At 55.2% G+C, this 21084-nt stretch overlaps 1 protein-coding gene across 5 annotated transcripts in view; it reads right to left on the reverse strand.

Moving 5' to 3' along the window:
* Positions 1 to 1572: 1572 nt before the first annotated feature.
* AKT2 (AKT serine/threonine kinase 2) overlaps positions 1573 to 21084 on the reverse strand; it is a 51956-nt gene continuing 32444 nt past the window's right edge. For 4 of the 5 annotated variants that reach the window (XM_033430955.2, XM_049703725.1, XM_049703723.1 and 1 more), the window contains 10 exons: positions 14537 to 14690; positions 13923 to 14054; positions 12308 to 12373; positions 11137 to 11205; positions 10228 to 10350; positions 8990 to 9118; positions 8558 to 8772; positions 8003 to 8090; positions 7791 to 7893; positions 1573 to 6679 (listed from right to left, as the gene is read on the reverse strand). In XM_033430955.2, the coding sequence (XP_033286846.1) occupies positions 6600 to 6679; positions 7791 to 7893; positions 8003 to 8090; positions 8558 to 8772; positions 8990 to 9118; positions 10228 to 10350; positions 11137 to 11205; positions 12308 to 12373; positions 13923 to 14054; positions 14537 to 14690 (1159 nt within the window). In that variant the 3' untranslated portion in view covers positions 1573 to 6599. The remainder of the gene's footprint in view (positions 6680 to 7790; positions 7894 to 8002; positions 8091 to 8557; positions 8773 to 8989; positions 9119 to 10227; positions 10351 to 11136; positions 11206 to 12307; positions 12374 to 13922; positions 14055 to 14536; positions 14691 to 21084) is intronic. The other variant, XM_049703722.1, reaches the window with a different exon arrangement.

Here is a 21084-nt window from a genome sequence, read left to right on the forward strand (position 1 = left end):
CCTACTGTGGAGGTGACCGGCACAAGACCAGCGATCAGTCTGGACTAGTGCAGCGGCCTCTTTACTGCTCTCCCTGTACCCATCCTCTATAGTCTGCTACCCACATGCAGTTGGAAATGACCCTGTGACACCTAATAAGTCAGATCACACTCTGCCTCTCTTCAGAACATGTGGCTCCCATACCCCTCAAGTTGAAAGTCCAAGTGGCCCTATATTAGCTTCCCATCCCAAACACACCTTTGAGCTCATCTCCTATCCCCCTCACTCATTCCTCTCCCACCACACTGGCCTCCTGGCTCATCCTCACCCACACCAGGCACAGTCCTACCTCAGGGCCTTTGCACTGGCTATTCCCTCTGCGTGGAACCTCTTCTGTCAGAGAGCCTTCATTTCCTGTAAAGTGTTTACTCAGATGTTACCTTCTCCATAAAAAGTGCCATCCTAAGCATTTCCTGTTCCCATTCTTTCGATGCACTTATTCTCCTCTTAGCACTTACTGCTTTATTTATTGTCTCCCTCCTGACTAGAATGTGAACCCCATGAGGGCAGGGCTTATCTAGTTTTTTGTTTGTTTTTCATTGCTGTATTCTCAGTGCCTAGAACAGGGCTTAGCACATAGTCGGTACTCAAACGTTTGTTGAATGAATGAATGAACAGGTTGGATGTAATTTTTATTTTTTTTAATTTATTATTATTATTATTTTTTTTTTTTTTGCGGTACGCGGGCCTCTCACTGTTGTGGCCTCTCCCATTGCGGAGCACAGGCTCCGGACGCGCAGGCTCAGCGGCCATGGCTCACGGGCCCAGCCCCTCCGCAGCATGTGGGATCTTCCCGGACCGGGGCACGAATCCGTGTCCCCTGCATCGGCAGGCGGACTCTCAACCACTGCGCCACCAGGGAAGCCCTGGATGTAATTTTTAAATGATCTGGAAGGGCCTCTTTGAGGAGGTGATGTTGAAACTGAGACCTGTAAGAGGAGGAGCCAGAAACACAAAGAGAGGGGAGAATATCCCAGGTGGAGTGAACAGCAGGAGCAAAGGCCCTGAGGTAGGAGAGCTTGCTATTTTCAGGCATTGAGAGGTCAGTGAGGCTGGAAAAGTGAGCAGAGAGAAGAGTGTGAGATCCCGGACCACTGGCCTTCTGTCATACTTAAAATAAAACAAACTCCTTACCTTCAGCACAAGGTCCTTTGGGCACATTGTTACCTCTCTAAACTCATTTCCTTCTACTCTCCCCATTCCTCAGTCTTTCTGAAATACCCTGTCTTCTTTATGTTCCCCAAACACATCAGACACCTGCCTGCCTCAGGACCTTTGCACTTGCTGTTCCCTTTGCCTGAACCCCTGATGAGAACCTGGATATTTATATGCTCAGAGTATCTCTACACAGTACAGGCAGACCTCAGAGACAGTGCAGGTTTGGTTCCAGACCACCCCAGTAAAGCAAACATCACAATAAAGTGAGTCACACACATTTTTTTGGTTTCCCAGTGCGCATACAAGTTGTGTACACTACACTGTAGTCTATTAAGTGTGCAATTGTATTATGTCTAAAGAAACAATGTGCATACCTTCATTTTAAAATGCTTTATTGAAAAAAATCACACACACACAAAACAACAAAAGAAAAACAAAAAACACGCTAACCATCATCTGACAATACAGGGTTGCCACAAACCTTCAATTTGTAAAACATGTCGTATCTGCCAAGTGCAATAAAGCAAAACACAATAAAATGAGATATGCCTGTACGAAATAACTACAAAGGGAAAGTAGTAACTTTACAGAGGAGAAATCTGACAGACGCCACCTTAACCAAGGAATCAAAGTCATCACCAGGAATAGGACAGATCACCTCATGTGCCTCCTGATAGGATGCACTGAGAGGGGCATCTCATTTTGGGGAATTCCTTTCAAAAACAGCTTACATATAACCACAAGGAAACATCAGGCAACAAACTCTGAGGAGCATTCTGCAAAATAACTGCCCTGTAAGCTTCAAACCAGACAACTGAATGCAATGTGTGAGCCCGGACTGAGTCATTAGCCAGGACTTTTCTTTTGTATTTGGGGACATTAATGTGACTATCAGTAAAATCTGATCAAGGTCCAAGAGAAAAGCATTGTATCAATGTTAATTTCCCGACCTTGATAACTGGACCGTGATTATGTAAGAGAATGGTCTTGTTTGGGGACAGACGGGGCGGGGGGATAAAATCAGTGTAGCATATCACGGAGAACCTGCGTGAAGGGTAGATGAAAATTTTTCGTACTTTTTAAAAATTAATTTTGGAGATTTATGGAAAGTTGCAAAGAGAGGACAGAGTCCCCATATACCCAGACCCAGTTTCCCCTATTAACATTTTAGTGTGGTCTTGTCACAATTTAATGAACCAATAGGGACATAGTATTATTCAAGTCCACGCACTATTCACATTTCCTGACTTTTTACCTAATGTCTTCTCTGTCCCAGGACCCCATTCAGGACACCACATTACATTTAGTCTTCATGCTTCCTAAGGCGTCTCTTGGCTGTGACAGCTTCTCAGGTTCTCCTTGTTTTGAACAACCTTGACAGTTCTGAGAACCAGTGGTCGGGTCTTGTGCAGAACATCCCTCAGCTGGAATTTTCCTGATGCGTGTTTTCTTTTTATTAGACGGAGAGTGTATGTTTCAGGAAGACCCCAGAGGTAAAGTATCATCTAATCGCCTCCCATAGGAGGTACACATTGCCGACATGATTCACCACTTGACGTTAACCTTGACCACCTGCCTGATGCAGCTCCACTTTCTCCACTAAACAGTTGCCTTCCCCTCTTTCCATACTGTACTCTTTGGAAGCAAGTCACTCTGCAGTCCATACCAAAGGAGTGGGGGCCATGTTTCCCCTCTTTGAAGGCAGACTATTTACAGGTATTATCTGGAATTCTGTACAGATATGTCTGTTCTCACCATTTGTCATTTATATCAGCACAGACTCATTTATTTTACCCCTTGGGTATAACCCAATACTATGCTATTTATTGTCGCTCAAACTGCTTTCAGCTGTGGCCACTGGGGGCTCTTTCCCGTTGGCTCCTGTGTCCCTTCAACGCCCCGTCAGTGACGGTATGGTTTGGTTCTAGTAGGTCCTTATTTTCGGGCACAAGATGTTCGGGTTCATCTTGTACATTTTCTGCTCCAGTCCTAGAATCACTGTGGTACTATTTTTAAAGTTTCAAAGTTTTCAACGAGTCTGCAATTATCTCAAAATTAAAGTTAAAAATATGTGAATCGCTACACTTTGGGGGAAAGCTATCTGGCATGTATTAAAATACAGGCCACAAAAACTTAAAAAGCACAAGCGCGCTAAGATGGATTGTTACACTGTCAAAGGTTTATTACAGCACTGCTGGTGGCCGCAAACAAACTGGGAGCCAAGTGAATTCTTGTCGACAGGGGGCAGCTGAGTCGGTTGAGGCACATCCAAGCCGAGAGCGCAGAGGAAGCTTGTGAAGCGGCTGGAGGCATGACAAGTGTCCACGAGGAGCCCCCCCAATGCAGAAGGGTGGCTCAGAGAGGAGGATCTCATTCCTACCAATGACCCAGCAAGCCTACTGATGTACATATGCTGGCGGGGGGGGGGGGGGGGGGGAGGGGGAAGATGCAGCAGTATAGAGCCCAGCAGCTCGACGACCTCAGCTGGGAGGAAAGAGTTATGCAGACAGAGGGACAGCCTTTCACGGCACTGTGTCCACTGGCACAGGGGTAACATGAGGACCAGAATGACCCACTCAAGGCCTGGGGGCGGTTTTGAGTTTCCTCCTCCTTTCACAAAACTTGTGAAACCGTCTAAATGCACATGACAAAAGACAGATCTAGTCAAAATTTAATTTTCCTAATTGGTAAAATTTATTAAAACACTCCCCTCTAAAACTCCCTATTTGGGAAAAGTTCTCCTACCGAAAACAGAAGCACCACTACAGCTACAGATATACATTCAACTGAGGGCAGCAGCTGAGGAACCCGTGGGAGGCCTCCGTGGACTGTTAAGACAACCACTAACTGGCTGAGGTAGATACGGGGGTGGACCCACACGAAGGTCTGAGTGACAGTGTGGTGTGACAAGAAAATCTAGCACCGGTCACCTCCAGGGGCTGGACAAGAGGGAAGAGTAAAAGGCTTTTCTTTTCAATTAATTTTTATTGGAGTATAGTTGCTTTTAAAAGGCTTTTCTTCATAAGCCTCTCTGACGTTTATCATATGACCACCAGGACATACTTTTGTAACTCAATTCATAATAAAGTCCATATGAAGTTAGAAAACAAAAAAAATGCCTTGAGTCTTGGTTGTAGCATCTGACTTTTCCTCTACCCCCATTTACAATCTCAAAGCCTCCGTGTGTGTGAAGGCCTACACCTTCCGGCAAAATCTGACGTTAAATTCACCTGTGCCGGGCAGCCCTGGCCCTGGGGTCTGAGAGGAGTGACTCAAGCATGGTGACTCCAGGATTAAAGGGACAGGTGCCAGAGGGGTCCCAGAGCTGTGAAGGCTGTAACCCAACCTGAGGTGCTCCCAGCCGACCGCCACCACACATCCCATTGATCCACCAAGGGCTGTGTATCAGAATTGGGGGCCACAGGTAAGATGGGGTGAGCAGGCAGTGCCCCCTTCCAGGGCTCAAGGGCCACAGGAAATGAGTCCTCTCCCTCCCACACCCACTCCAGGGCCCAGCGACACCACGCACCCCTTCCACCCCCATCTCTCCACCCCACCTCTTTTTTCCCAAGCAGCTTCCGAGGGACTGCAATGGTCTCTGTCCTCTGTACCCCCCGCCCGGGCGCCTTCCCCAAACTCTTGGGCAGCTTCCGCCCAGCGGCCCCCACCCTCCACCCTGAGCTTGTGCACACCTCCCCCCCCTCCTCGTGGCTCCCAGGCCCTGGGGCCAGAAGGACGGGAGCCGCAGGCAGCTGCTGCCCGGGGCCAGACTCCGGAAGCAAGGAAAGGCCCGGGGGTTGGGCCCCAGGCTGAAATGAGTGTCTTTATTGCTTGTACCGTACAAACACGAGGGATGCGGACAGGCCGGTGGGAGGAGGGAGAACTGTCAGGTTAAGGACATACACACACAGACAGGAAAAGTCAGAACCCACCCACCTAAACCAACCCCCCACCCCACCCCAGAATGTCTCTCTGTGACCTACCTACAGAAGGTGGGCTGAGGTGATCAAAACCACAGAAACTAAATCCCAAACCCCAGAGATGCTGGGGGGAACGGGGCAGGGGGGACAGGGCAACAAGTGGACCTCAGGTGTGGCTCCCCTGCTAGGCTAGCACCCCTCCCCCTCGGGTTGAAATGCTTGAGCCAGGGGCGGGGCCCGAGCCCACACACAGCACGCACACTCGAGGCCGGGACTCGCTTGCCCTCGCACACACATACCCAACACACATGCACACACACCCCCCCCACGTGCATCTGCATCCCAGATGCACAGGCACGCCCACAGACACACACAGCCTGAGGCACGCACGTTGAGTGCCCACAGCACTGACACGTTCACCTTAAGGCTGCAGAACGCGGGGCCCGGAGGGGGGAAGGAGTGAGGTGGCCCGGAGCCTCCCTTCTCAGAGGCCCCTACCTCGGTTCGTACCAGACACCCAGCCCCACCCACTCGTCGACCCAAGTCCACCGGGCCCAATACTGTCTCGGTGCGAGATGTGTAACAGCCGAGGCTGGCGCCCCTCCGCCCCAGGCAGGGGGCGGGCCCGGCCCCATCCTCACAAGGGGCGGGGCCAGGCCCGGGCTCCAGCAGGAGGTAAGGAACAGGGCTGGCGGGTGGGGAAGCCAGCCCCCAGATGCTCCTCCTGCCTCATCCCCAGGGTCAGAAGAGCAGCTTAGGGGATGGGGGAAGACAGGGCCAGGAGGCAGCGCCCATCCCCTGGGCCCCCTCCCGGTTCCCCACGGGGTAGAGCAGGCCCCCTCCTCACGAGGGAGTCCTGAACCCCCAATCCTGCATGCGGCTTCCAAAGGCCCTCGCCTACTCCCGCACCCCTGATCCCTGGACATTATTGCTTTTCCGCCCCCATGGGAGAAGGAGGCTGGATTGCCCCACGCCAGGCCACTCCGCGCCTAACGACAGGGCAGGGAAGGCAGCACCAGGGCGCTGTCCACCGGGTGGCCCACCACAAGGCAGCCTCTGACAGAAGCAGCAACCCAGAGGCAGGGCTGCCCATGGGTGCCCCAGCCAGAAATTCAGGTGGGCCCCACGGCTCCATGCTTCGCCCCTCACTGGGGCTTTATGTTGATTAAAAACTGGCATCTCTCCAACCGCCCAAAGGCCTGGTCCTGGGGCAGGCAGTGGAGAGTCTCCCAAATCCTGGTCTGGGCACAAAGGTGAGGGCAGGATAGGATCCTGTAGGCAGGGCCACTAGGACCACTGAGGTGAGTTTGGCAGAGGGCTGAAGAAAAAACTGGAAATGGGGGTCAGAAGGTGAGGGATGGGGACACAAACAAAGAAGGCAAAATAAAAAGTTTAAAAAAAAAGCCCCCCCCAACCCGGTGGTGACGGCAGCCGCGCGTGCGTCCTGTGGCAGTGGCAGCGGCGACAGGCAGCTCACTCTGCTCACTCTCGGATGCTGGCCGAATAGGAGAACTGGGGGAAGTGGGTCCGCTGGTCCAGTTCGAGTAAGCCCAGGCTGTCATCTGCGGGGGTCGGTGGAGGTGGATTGGGGAGAAGCGGTCTGCAGGGGGCCCGGGCACCCCACCCAGCCCCAGGAAGGGCTGCAGCCAGACCACAGTGCAACCCCCAGCTGGCGCGCTATCCCCAAGAACGAGAACGGGGACCACCGGACCGAGGCTCAGGGGCTTCCTCTCAGCCACAGCTCCACCCCGGGCCAGAGCCCTGGCCCACAGGCCCCACCGCCTGCTCACTCAGCCTCCCGAGCTCCCCCCAGCTCCTCTGCCCCAGGCCACACCGGGGTCCAGCCCAGACTTCTATGGCCCAGCCCCTGCCCTGGGCGCCACTCCTACCCCCAGCAATCCTCCCCTCCACATGCAGCCGAGGCGGGGGTACTTGCTAAAGCCCTGATGCAACCCTTCCCTCCTCTGCCCAAGACCCTTCCATGGCTCCCCGTGCAACACATCCGTACTCCTCCAGTGGCCCCCGATATCCTCCTGCTCTGGCCCTGATGCCCTCGCCCATCCCCCATCTATTCTGACCTCTGCAATGCTCCCATTTCTGGGAGTCCCGTATGCCACTCCTCCTGCCAAGAGCAAGTCTCAGCTGCCATGTCTCCTTCTCCAGGAAGCCCTCCCTGACTCACAGGCCAAGTCAGGCATTTCCTCTGAGCTTCTCCAGACCCTGTACTTCTAATACCACAGGCCTGATCACTCTGGGCTGTCACCCAACGTGGACTCTGAGCTCCCTGAGGGCAGGACCCAGGGCTGTCTCGTCACGGCTGTGTCTCCAGCACCGGGCAGGTGAGAGTAAGAACTCAAACAGCTACAGAATCACTGAACCCATCCAGCCCCAAAGACCTGAGCAACCTGGGAGACAACTATGGGCACTGATGGCTCCTCAAGTGTCTCCTGCCCAGACCTCTCCCCCGAGTGCTGCAGCCAGGGGCTCCTGGTGACCCTCACCAGGTCCACCGGTGGGCCAACGGCGAAAGCCCTGGCGAACATACTGCAGGGTAAAATGCCCAGACACGGAGGGGGACCTGTGAGCTTCCTCCTGGAGAACTGGGCCAAGAGCAGACCCCACCCCTCCACCGCCCAGCCAGGCCCACGGGGAGAGGGGGCCTCAGACACTCACAGCGGTCCGGGGGTGTGATTGTGATGGACTGGGCGGTGAACTCGTCGTCAAAGTACCTTGTGTCAACCTCAGATGTGACCTGAGGTTTGAAGGGTGGCAGGAGCTGTGGAGGAGACGAGTCCAGGCTCAGGTCCCTGAGAAGCGGAGGCCCCAGCCAAGGTCCCCCAGGAGCGGCCGGGCTCCCGCAGGGAGCAGGCAGGCAGTGGGCTCACCTTCTTCTGCACCACGTCCTGCCAGTTGATACTGAGGAAGAACCTGTGCTCCATGACCTCCGTGGCATCACTGGGCCCCCCGCCGAGCCTGGGCAGAGACGGCCATCAGCACCCGCCTCCCGGGGCAGCCAGGGCCTGGGAGACGGGCTTTCGGTGCAGGCCCTGAACAACCTTTAATGATTCTGTCCCGCCACAGACCACCACCTCACAGAGGAGGAATCTGAGGCTCAGGGAGGGAGCTCCTGTGCCCAGGGTCACATCCTGCGAGCTGAGAGGGTGGGCTTGGCAGACGGCCGCTTCACATCCTGGCTCTGCCACCCTAGGCTGGGTACAGGGCCACCCTGTTCCTCAGTGTCGCCATGAAACAAGGCAGGGAGGCCAGAGGGCTAAGCACAGGCCTAGGCAAGGGAGTGCTCCCTAAGTGCCAGCTGTGGGGACGATCAACACACATCAAGCACCCCACGGGCGAGTGCACCTGTGGGCGCTGCCCCCTCCAGGCCGAGGGAAGTGGCAGCAGGTGACACTGGGCTGGGCAGGGCAGACGCCAGCCCTCACCTCTGCTTGGGGTCCTTCTTAAGCAGCCCAGCAAGCAGGGACTTGGCCTCAGGGCTGAGCGTGCGCGGGAAGCGGATCTCCTCCATGAGGATGAGCTCGAAGAGGCGCTCGTGGTCCTGGTTGTAGAAGGGCAGGCGGCCGCACATCATCTCGTACATGACCACGCCCAGCCCCCACCAGTCCACCGCCCGGCCGTAGTCGTTGTCCTCCAGCACCTGAGCAAGGGGGGGCGATGAGGGGCCAGGCCCACATCGCCCGGGGCCAAGGCGCTGAGAGGGGCCCGAGGGGGACACGGCCCTGCCCGGGGCTGGGAGGGCCACCTAAGGAATTGGAGCCCTGCCCTCAGAGGGTCTGGGCGGGGGAAACACACAGGGCTGAGGGCCCCCTCCTCCCTTGGCCTCACACGCCCCTGGGCCCTCCAGCCCCAGACACCTCGGGCGCCAGGTATTCAGGGGTCCCACAGAAGGTTTTCATGGTGGCCCCGTCACTGACGCCCTCTTTGCACAGGCCGAAGTCAGTGATCTTGATGTGGCCATCTTTGTCCAGCATGAGGTTTTCCAGCTGTAGGAAAAGCCAGTGAGTCAGGGACACAACGTACCTCAGGGTTTCCTGCCACCCCTGAAACCCCACACACCCCTGCCCTTCCCTGGAGGAGGCTGTGGCCTGGGGTAGTGGCAGCTGTGCCAGGGGCTCCAGGGGGGACCAGAGGTCACACCCCAGCAGAGGGTTAGGCCCTCCGAGGCTCAGGGGGAGGACACACCCGACACCTCCCCAGCGCCCCCTGCCCCCAGGGAGCTGGTAAAAAGCGGGGCAGGGAGAGACAGGAGCCAGGTCCTGCCCAAACTGCTTCCCCCACTGCGGGCTGCGGCTGTCACACTTTGGACGTAAGGAACACTGTCTTTCTTTCTCCTCTTTTTTCCTAAACTTAACACAAATGGGCACTTTAGTGGGCCTCTGTGTAACCTCCACCAGGTCAATAAAGACCACCACCTGCCCCTTAGGAGCCCCACGTGCCCCTTCCCTGTTATTAGCCACCACCTCCTCCAACACAGAAAGAACTTTCCTTCTCTGCTTTTTAACATTTTTTTCCACCTCTATATATACACACTGTAAACGACGCAGACTCCCCTCATCTGTCCTGGCTTTCCCCTCAGCCTCAGCCCGTGAGACCCGCCCAGGCTATCGTGTGTGGCTGTAGTTGGTCCTCTTGAACTGCTGTGCAGACTTCCATTGTGTGGATACACCTTCATGTCTTTCACCCACTTTCCGACAACGGACACTTGGGTTGCTTCCAGTTTGGGGTCAGTGTACACAGTGCCGCTAGGAGCTTGTGCGTCCACATTGAGACAGACACAGGCACCTGTTCCCGCGCATGCTCCTAGGGCAGAATGACTGTCTCACAGGGGACACGTGTGTCTGGCGTTGGTGGGCTCAGCCGGGCCATCTCCTAAAGCGCTTGGACCAACTGACACCCTCTGGCTGCACAGCAGGAAGCCTGGAAGGGCCCCACGCAGGGCCACCTGCTGTGGAACCACCCACCTTGGGCCTGGGTGGGAGGCTCAGCTCTGAGAAGGACAAGACAGACAGACCCTCCATGGAAGGGGAAGCTCAGCAGACGGGCAGAAGGCCTGTGCACGGCCTGCCCAGCCAGGAGGCGACGGCACGCTCACCTTGATGTCACGGTACACCACGTCCCGCGAGTGCAGGTACTCCAGGGCTGAGACGATCTCCGCACCATAAAAGCGGGCCCGCTCCTCCGTGAAGACGCGTTCCCGGGACAGGTGGAAGAACAGCTGCCAGCAGAGGAGGCAGGGGAGGTGAGACCCCGGCCCAGAGGAGGGGAGGAGGGGACCGTGTGTGGCCCCGGCACCCAGCCCACTGATGAGGTGACACCTGCCCCACGAACCGGCAAGTGACGGCAAGAAAGCCCAAGTGAGGGGCGGTGAGTAGAGAAGAACTCACGTGAGCCAAAAAAAAAGAAAAGAGAAAGAAAAAAGGAGCAAGGGATAAAGAGCAAAGGGTAGACACCAGGCGCTGAGTGGAGAGTGAGGGGGGTGGCAGGAGGGGGCAGGCGAACGAGGAGCGACAGCCAGCAAGCAGAGGACCACGACTCAGGAGCAAGTGACAAGCTGTGAGACCAAATGGGAGAGATGAAGCCAGTGAGTGACACCTGCGTGGAGAGAAGGGTGTGAGGGGCGAGGAGCGGGTGACGGTGAGCGACAGCAAGTGGCTGAGCGCTCGCATCAGGAGGCCGCACTGACAGCAGAGGAACGGGGGATCCTGACCCGCAGACGCTTTCTCCGCGCCTTTAAGAACGTCCTTGTAGCGCTGTTTGCCAAGCACCCACACAGCCCTCCGCACAGCTTTCTGGACCTCAGTTTGCATCCTGCCTACCAACTCACTAGCTGTGGGAACTTGGACAAGTCACTTAACTGCTCTGAGCCTGTTTTCCCTCCTGCACGACAGAAATGGTGATGCCTGCCTCAAGGGGAGGGGGGCGGATGGAACAAGATGACACCCAGCAAGTCTCCCTCTGCCCCCCACACCCGGAAAGGCAGCCAGGGGGCAGCGCAGCTCACCTCGCCACCGTTGGCGTACTCCATCACGAAGCACAGGCGGTCGTGGGTCTGGAAGGCGTACTTCAGCGCCTGTGGGGAAGGAAGGCGGCCGGGATAGGAGGTGGGAAAAAGGAGGGCTCTCTGCTCGGCCCTGGGAGGCAGGGGCGCTGCTGGTTCTGCACATACACCCCCCGGCCTGGCGCAGGCCGTGGGAATCAGGCGGCCAGGTTTCAGGTCTCAGCTTTACCTTTTGTGGCGTATGAGTGAGCTCACGCCCTGACAGCAGGGAAAGGGTTACTGTGCTCAACGATCCTGTATTCTGCCTTCAACTAGGCCTCCAAGAGGCACAGCCAGGGGAGAAACTATGTTCTGAGCAACCAGAGCTGTTTCACATCTCTCCTCCTCCCATGTTACAGTCAAATGGGTCAACCTACACACACACCCACATCCACACACACGCGGTTTGCTGGCTGGGAGTTGGCAGTGGGAGCCAACCCCCAAAGCAGGCTGGACAAGCGATCTGCCAACAAACAAGTAGTTCTCAGACTGCGTTCTAAGGAGCCCTACAGAGAGTTCCTAGGAGAACCCCTAGGTGACCCCCTGCTCACAACAACTCTACTGCTCCCTGTCTTCCACGCTGAAGAACCTGGTAAGATTTCATCTGAACAAGTGCTTTGGCTCAGTAGGACTCCTGGCCAGCAAGTGAGCTAGAGAACAACCCGTAAGCCATCTTCAACCTGGTCCATTCAACTGATGGCTGCTGGCCTTGATGGAGACTGTAGCCACAGAGGTGTCTTGTCTGCTCAGCCTAAGCTGATAGGCAGCACAATAATAATACATCTGCTCCTAGGATTACCTCTCAAAACATAAAAAAATAACGTTCCCACTCCGACCAGCCGGACAAAGTGCCTCTAACCCATAAAGACAGCAGCCATGCTCTCCTGGGGCCATCTTATAACCTGGTATCATCAATCGGCCAAAGGCACCATCTACGAAGAAGCTGCCACCCCTGGTGTCTTGGTTCAGGCTGCCCGGAGAGCCCACAACACCGTGCCCCAGCCATCCGGCCAACACCAAGTTTGTTCTTCACAGTGGCAGGGGTCAGGCTCTTCCCCTGAGCTCTGTCCTAGGGGGCCGGCCTGGAGGCCCCACAGGCAGGCGAGGCCCTGCCTGGGACAAGAGTGCTACTCACAGTGAGGAACGGGTGCCTGGTGTTCTGGAGGACCCGGCTCTCGGTGACCGTGTGGGCGACTTCATCCTGCAGACAGAGGCTGGGTGAGGGGCTGGAGGGTCCCACCACGTCAGCCACACACACCGCCCCCCGCCCAACTTGAGAGATGGGAGAGCAACATCTCGGTGATATCCAATTCCATTCCTAGTCAATACACAGACAGAACGGCAGGAGCAGAATGCTACCATTCACGAGCCCTGATGAAATACCACACCCAGGCAAGCACACTCCGTGGCTCGCTCTCAAAACCATAAGGCGAGAAGCTGATGGTGACTTCACAAGGGAGGATCAGGCTGTCACCACCTGAATCCACGGGCCAATTCTGACATCCTTGCGGGGGGGGGGGGGGGCCGAGCAGACATTTTGAGACCCCTAAGGTGATGCCACAGGCCACAGGAATCACCACCTATAAATGTTCTTGAAGGACCTGGATCTAATCAGGACGCTAGGCTGTGAGCAGTGGTTCTCCACGTGTGGTCCCCACACTGGCAGCATAAGCGCTGCCTGGGAACTTGGAAAAATGCAAATTATTGGGCCCCCTCCTCGGACCCATGAATCAGAAACTCAGGGGGCGGGCCCAGCGCAGCGTCACAGGCCCTCCCCTCCCAGGACTCTAACATGGGCTTGAGTTTGGTATCTGAGTGCATGGCAGTAGCCCAGAGAGCTGCAGTGCCCAGACACTGGCTCTCCAAGGGGCAAGTCTGTCTCCAGGGGATAATGTAATAACATCGGTAGTAATGTCCAAGAACATTTTTGACTATCACAACTCGGGGGTGGAGGGGTGCCCTGGTAGAGGCCAGGGGTGCTGCTACATGTCCCACAGTGCACAAGACTGCCCCACAGCAGAGAATGGTCTGGTCCAAATGTCAGTGCTGAGGCTGAGAAACCCTGCCGTGGACCGATGACACCAGGGATTGTTAATTCTGTTGGATATGATCACAGTACCGTGATTACAGTCTTTAAAATCATCATCTGTCAAAAAGACACATCTAAGTAGGTATGGCTGAAGATCTGTGACGTCTAGGACGTGCCTTAGAGTACTCCAGAACAACAGACGAGCAGGGCAGAGGTAATGAAACAAGACTGGCCAAACGTTAGTTAATGTTGACGCTGATGACTGCTAAATGGGAGTCCATTATATTTATTTTTCTTTAAAAAATTTTATGCACATTAGGAATTTCCTATTTTAAAAACTTTAAATAAGGAAAAAAAGGAATAGAACTCCATTCCTGGCCCAGCCTCCTCCTGAGACACCCTGAGCCAGGCCCCACCCTTGTGGCCTCCCCACAGGCCCTCTGCCGCCACAGGGGCTTCCTTCAGGCCTGACAGCACCTGCTGGGTGAGGCCCCAGCCACACTCCCCCCACCTTCCTTCCTGGTGCCCAGAGGGTGGGGGACTCAGCAGGCAGGGCCCCACTCTCTGGGCCTCAGGCTCTCCTTCTCTGAGGACTCACGGGTTGGGGGACACAGCAGCAGACCCGGGAAGTGGCCCGCCCAGTGCGTGCTCCTGACCTCCGTCAGGCTCCGAACTGTGTCCCCCACAGCGGCCAGCCCGCAGCAGCCCTGGGAGGGCCCACCTTAGCAATGATAACCTCCTTCCGCAAGATCTTCATGGCGTAGTAGCGGCCACTGGCCTTCTCCCGCACCAGGATGACTTTGCCAAAGGTGCCCTTGCCCAGGAGCTTGAGATAGTCGAAGTCATTCATGGTCTGCCCGGGATGGGGAGAGAGTCGGATAGTCAGTGTTTGGCACGTGGCCCATGGGAAGAAATTTTAGCAAAGAAAAGAGAAAAATCAAAGGACACTGTTGCCAAAATGCTCAGGCAGGAGCAGGAAGGGAGGCTCCGGGCAGCAACTGTTTGGTCTGAAGTGGCCTTCAGACCAAGGCTCTCCCACCATTCGGCTCTCGTGGGACGGGGCCCTGGGAGGCCGAGCCTAGGGTTCTGACGTGGGGTAGACGGGTCTTCACAACCCCCGGGGATAAGGCTGCCCCTCACCCTGTGGGCCCAGAGCAGCACCGGGGCATCTACAACCTGAAATCACCCAGTCTACAGGGCAGTCATGAAGTGTCCTGGCTGGGCCCGTGCCCTCGGTATGGAAATCAAGGGCGGCAGGGCCAGGGTTGAGAGGGAGAGGGGTGCTCACAGACTGGCAGGCCCCAACCGCTGGCCACCGGCCTTCCCAGCACTTACCACCTTGGCCCGCGCCTTGCTAACTGCCACTTCCATCTCCTCGGCTGCAGAAGAGTCGCTGGGGGAGCCACACTTGTAGTCCATGGGATCCTCACCTGGGCCCCGCTGCTTGAGGCTGTTGGCAACCATTTGGATGGCCTGCATCCACTCCTCCCTGTGTGGGGACACATCCAGGGAGCTAAGAGTCCTGGGGCGCCTGTGCCTCGGGGCAGGAAAGGCCAAGCCCCATATGCCCCACGATGGACGAGCAAATGGCCAAACACCTTCGGGCATTTTGTTGAGATGTGTCTGACCTAGTGGAGCTGGAGGGACCAGACTGAAATTTGACAGACCCTCTGGCTGTGGTGGGTGGGAGAGGGCAATAGCAGGATAAGGACAGAGACCATCTGTGTCCCAGAAGGGGCCTGACCTGAGGGCCACTTGAAGTCAGGCAGCAATTACGTGACTAGAGGGGAGATTGCCTTTCTTCACAGCCCCCTAAAAATAAGTCGCCACCCTGAACCCTGAATGAGAGACAGTGCTCCTCTGAGCCCCTCAGAACGAATGACAAGCTCACGTGTGCAAGTGACCAGTGTTCTGCAAAAGAGAATCAAGAGCAGAAGGAGGCATTCATTAGCCAAAAAAGCTGCAGATCTTACAAAGCAAGAGGTGACCGACATGACTCCTTGGAGGTGCCTGTCTGCTGGGAGGACAGGTCAGGGACCATCCTGGTGGGGCAGGGACCGGGGAGAGAAGGTAGTGGACACGGAAGCAGGTCCCAGCAGAAGGCAGACGGGTTTAAGAACAATACACTAGTTCTGTCACTCATGATTTAGAACTTGCTGGGAAAGAATTTTCTTTTGATACTTGCAAAAGTTCTTTCTGTAGAGAGGGAAAACGCATCTAGGAGCAAAAAGACCACACACCAAAAAGAAAAAAATACGAAGCTGAATGATACTAAACTGTCCACACCTCCCCACCATCTGGGACCCACCACACAACTTTAGGTGGCTGAGCCCAATACTTGTTGACCCCCCATGGATTTTGCTTAGGTCTATAAAAGCCACGGGAACAGTTCTGGCTGAGCTCCGTGCCTCGCTGAGCAAAGCAGCCGCCCAGCCGACGGGTCCCAGCTCACGCCTAGAAGCTCTGCCTGTCCAAGTGGCCTCCCTCACATGAGATCACGCTTCCTAAGACAGACGCACGTGTACCATGAGCACCAATATCAGGTGCTGGCCCACCAGCCCTCCCCAAGCCTGAGCAGAGCCTGAGGGCCCCGTAAGCCACATATGTCCACACCCCCGCACGAGGCCACGGATTTGGTCTGTTCATACATGGTGGGAGCCAGCACCCCGGCGGGTACTCGGTAAGCATCTGGGGAGTGACTGGCAACCCAAACCCCCAGTGGCCCCAAGCCCAGCGCACACCCAGGCAGAGCAGCGCGAGCCTCTTCCCTCCTTGACCCACTGCCTCAGGTTGGCATTTCTCAACGCGTTTTACCCATGCCCTCTTTGGAACAAATAACAGTACAAATCCCTATCCCTACGTTAATATTCCTGTTTTTCAAAAAAATAGGGGTAGGGGGAGCATATCCCGTGATAGGCTTTATCCGATCATAACTGTCCTCTTAGAAATTTTAAAATGTTGACTTTGGGTATATGACTGTGGACTGAAAAAAAAAAAAAATCACCGATCTCCTAAGACGTGCTGAATAGACTAAAAAGAAAAAAATACGTATATACCTCACATATACAGATCTCGAGGGACTGTCACATAAAAAAAGCAACTTGCAGACCAAGATATGTGCTATCATCTTGTTTGTCAGGGAGAACACAGTCCATCAACAGGAGCCTGAATGAACGAGAGATTGGAGCTTCCACACCACAGGAGGGAGCACGGGAGGCAGCTCTGTGGGGCCTCTCTGGGCAGCAGAGCTGGTGCTCAGAGCTGGGGCTCAAACAGCAACTCTGCCACCTGGGCAAGCCCAGGGCTCCCAGCTCGCCCCCTCCTTGGTACACTGGGGGCACTGAGACGCTAGTGAGCTGCTGTGTGCAAAGCCTGCACCCAGAGAAAGTGCTTGACTCAAGGACGGGGCTAAAGACACTGGTGAGACCTGGACCCAGCCCATCTGGAGCCAGAACCCACGGAGATGCAGGAGGCTGGTCGGGGGTAACTCTCCCGCTGCCCGACAAGCCCCCGATCCTGTTCCAACTGGACCGAGGTGGCAAGGTTGCAGCACTCAGAATTGCAGAGAGAAAGCACGGGCCTCCGTCCAGGATACTCCCCAAGGGTTTGCAACATGGTGTCTGGGGCAGAGGGGAGCTCCTCCCCAGGGCCGGGGCTGACGTGCCTTCCAACCCTCAGAGGAGAGCCCCCAGGGGAAAGAGCCTCCTGCCCCCAGGGACACGCAGAGAAAAATAACGCACACCACCGCATTCCGTGCTCCTCAAGAGGGCTGGAGGGGGAGGGGCCGTGCTTCTGATGAGAAAACTGAGGCGCGAGGAGATGGACTCACCTGCGGAGGTCACGCTGCCCGCCCTGATGAGCTGCAGCTTCCTCCCAGACCAGGCCCACCTGGCCCCGGAGGAGCAAGCAGGGCAAACTCGCGGGAAGGCTCAGGGAATAAGGGCCACTGTGCCGAGGAGCCCAGAAGCGGGCGAAGGAAAAGCCGCCTGTCGGGAGTCCTGCCCCTTCCCGGAGGCAACACCGGGCAGGCCACTTGACCTTCTGGGGCCTCAGTGGGCTGACACGTGGAGCGGGGACCAGAGGGTCGTGGGAGGGCGCACACGATACAAAGCGCTCAGGACAGTGCCAGGCACAGAGAATTCACCCAGCCAGCCTGCAAATCCCTCCCGAGTGTCTTCTACGTGCCAGGCCTTGTTCTGGGTGCTGCGGGTGCAGCAGGGAACAAGCCCCACTGGAGCTCCAGGCCTAAGGGAGAAGACAAGTATGTCATGGCTCAAAGGCAGGGGCTGGAGAGGAAGCCCCTTCTCAGAGGGTGGTCAGGGAAGGCCGCTCTGAGGAGGTGGCACGTAAGCCGGGATCTGGAAGACACCCCTGGAACGTGGGACATCCCCAGTGCCAAGACCAGGGACTTAGCTGTGAAATAAATGAAACGGAGGGAAGGAGGTAGGCCTTCGAAGTGCCAAGAGGGACAAGAATACAGGCAGAGTGACCAGCGTGGCCAAGGGCCCGAGGAGGGAGCCTGGGGTGTCTGTGGAAGGCACAGCAGGTGCCAGCATGTGTGGAGCCAACAGAGAGAGAGGAATGGAAGGGATGAGGATAGGAGGGAGGACAGGCCACACCCGGCTCCACCAGCCACTGTGGGAGGGATTTATGTCTTGATCCTTAACATCACAGGAAGTCCTGGAAGGGTTTATCAGGGGGGTGACAGGATCTCATTTCGGCTTTAAGTAGGCAGCTGCCGTGTGGGGTACGGACTGGGAGTCGAGACAGGAAGCGAGAGGGGCTATGGAAGTACAGAGGCAAAAGGAGCCAGTGGCACAGGAGGCGGAGGAGAAAAAAGGCACCAACAAGTGCGATTCCATGGGGCGCCCAAGCCAAGCGCGTCCACATCCATGTCCTCCTCGTCCCTCACGACAGCCGGGGAACTGAGCCCCACTGCGAAAGTGGCACGGTGGCTGGTCTGACTCCAGACCCTGGGCCCCAGCCCTGGGCTACCCTGCTGAGCAGAACGAACTGCACCCTGGAGGGAAGCTCGGTGAACTGGAGGTGGCTGAGCTGTCCTTAGTGCACAGGCCTGTCCTCGTCACAGCCTCAGAAGTAACAGCTGACTGCTGGTCTAATGGCAGATGGGGACCTCTCTCCCTAACAAGGGCCCTCCTCTGAACCAGAGGGGCGTTCACAGCTGGAGGGCATCTGGGGTCTCCCTCTGTTCAGACACTCTCAGATGGGCTGACTTGGCTGACCCAGGTCCAGCCCTGCCTGGTAGGGAAAACCCAGGCCCTTCAAATCTTCTTTCTTTTACTCTGTAACTCTCTGTGCCTCAGCTTCACCATCACTATGCCTCTTTAGCAGGAGAGGAACTCCCTCCTAGAAATGTTGTGAGGATAAATGAGTTAATACATGTAAAGACCTTAGAGTAAGGTCTGGCTCAACAGAGCATTCGTTCTAATTATTCTTTTATTCATTCAACAAACATTTACTGAACACCTAGTTATATTCCCGGCACAAATAAATAAATAGGAAATGTCAGGAATTCCCTGGTGGTCCAGTGGTTAGGACTCTGCGCTTCTACTGCAGGCCCCTGCAGGGCACGGGCTCGATCCCTGGTTGGGGAACTAGGATCCCGCAAGCTGTACTGCATGGCCAAAAAAACAAGAAGAAAAAAAGAAAATGTCACACCAGGTAGGGTAGGTGCTATGAAGAAAAATAAAGCAGGGTAAAGGTAACAGTCATGGAAGGAAGAGCAGGACACTCTGAGAAGGTGGCATTTGAGCAGAGACCTCACAAAGTTAGAAAGAGAACTGTAATGATATCTGGGGAAAGAGGATTCTAAGCAAAGGAAACAGCAAGTGCGAAGGTCCTGAGGTAGGAAGTGTGCTTGGCATGTTTAAGCAACACCATGGAGACCAGGGTGGCTGAAGTTGAGGGAATTGGTGGTAGGAAATGATTCGGGAGAGGAGTCCAGATCACGTAGGACTTTGTAGAGTAGAGCATCAACTTTGGAGTTTACTCCAAGTGGAACTAAAAGCCACTAAGAGTCCTAAACAGAGAAATTACAACATAAGATTTACATTAAAAAGATCACACTAATGTGATGCACTATTAAGTGCACCTGCCAAGACCAAGGGTCTGCAAACTTCTCCTGGAAAGGGCCAAATAATAAATATTCTAGGCCTTGCAGATCACACAGTCCCTGTCACAGCTTGGTCACTACTCAATTCTGCCACAGGACAGCAAAAGCAGTCATAGATAATTGGTAAATAAATGGGTGTGTTATGTTCCAATAAAACTTTATTTATAAAAATAGGAGGCTAGGGACTTCCCTGCTGGCACAGTGGTTAAGAATCTGCCTGCCAATGCAGGGGACATGGGTTCGAGCCCTGGTCCGGGAAGATCCCACATGCCATGGAGCAACTAAGCCCGTGTGCCACAACTACTGAGCCTGAGCTCTAAAGCCTACAAGCCACAACTCCTGAGCCCACGTGCCACAACTACTGAAGCCCGTGCGCCTAGAGCCCATGCTCCACAACAAGAGAAGCCACAGCAATGAGAAGCCAGCACACCGCAACGAAGAGTAGCCCCCACTCACCACAAGTGGAGGAAGCCCGCGCGCAGCAGCAAAGACCCAATGCAGCCAAAAATAAATTAATTAATTAAAAAAAAAAAAAAAAAAGGAGGCCAGGCAATAGTTTGCCAACCTTGCTTCAGACCTTATTTCTGGTTTGCAGGAAATACAGGCACGGAGGAACAAAGAAAACAGTGCCAAAAAGCAAAAATAAGACACATCCAGAGTATGCGACATCCTACAAGACAACTAGTCTGGCCTGTCGAAAAAAAAAATTAATGTCATGGTCGGGGAAGAAAGACAAAGGCTGAACTAGATTAAAATAGACCAGAGACAACATGTACCTTGGTTTTTCAAATCTTGGTCTGAAAAACAACATTTTGAGGACAACTGGGGAAATTCAACTACGGCACAGATCTAGAGAGGATGTTAGTAAATACATATTATCAACGATCATCTCAGGCATGATAAGGGCACCAGGATTCTGTAGAAGAAAGTCCTTATTCTTAGGAGATGCCTGCTGATGTATTAAGGAGAAACGTGTCACAAAGTACGAACAGAAGTTCAAGATACAGCATAAAACACAGCCAGGGGGGCTTCCTAGGTGGCGCAGTGGTTGAGAGTCCGCCTGCCGATGCAGGGGACACGGGTTCGTGCCCCGGTCCGGGAAGATCCCACATGCCGCAGAGCGGCTGGGCCCATGAGCCATGGCCGCTGAGCCTGCGCATGCGGAGCGGAGCCTGTGCTCCACGACGGGAGAGGCCACAACAGTGAGAGGTTCGCGCACTGCAAAAAAAAAAAAGCAACACAGCCAGATGAGGCAAACATGGCAGATGCTGAATTGCTGAACCTAGGTGCAGGGTATCTAGCTGCTCATTTACGATACTGTTCTTTCAACTGTTCTGTCCACCTGAAACAACAAGTTGGGGCAGGGAGTAGGGGAATCGCTCTAGGTGCCCTGGGGAGAGCCGACTGGGGGAGGAAGTGAGCAGGCCGCTGCAGCATCCAGGCAGCCACCGGTCACCAGCGTGGCCCCTGTCGGTCCTCACCCCGCCCCCACCCCTCCCCAGGCTCAGGCCTGCGCAGGGCAGTGAGGACAGCCACGAGCAGAGCAGCCTCCCTCTTCTGGGTTTCTGGCTCACGCCTTCCCTGGGGTTAAGGTCAGCAATCTGGGGTTTGGTCTCAGAGCAACCCTATCAGATTTCTTTCTAGTGGCAGTGGCAGGTACGAAGAGAAGGAGGAAGCTGGGGGCTCTCTAGCCCGCACAGTCTTAGTAAAGGGATTCTTCCCCACGCCAAAGAGCATGGTATCTTCCTAT

Source organism: Orcinus orca, chromosome 20, assembly GCF_937001465.1.
Source record: "Orcinus orca chromosome 20, mOrcOrc1.1, whole genome shotgun sequence".
Classification (NCBI taxonomy): Eukaryota; Metazoa; Chordata; class Mammalia; order Artiodactyla; family Delphinidae; genus Orcinus; species Orcinus orca.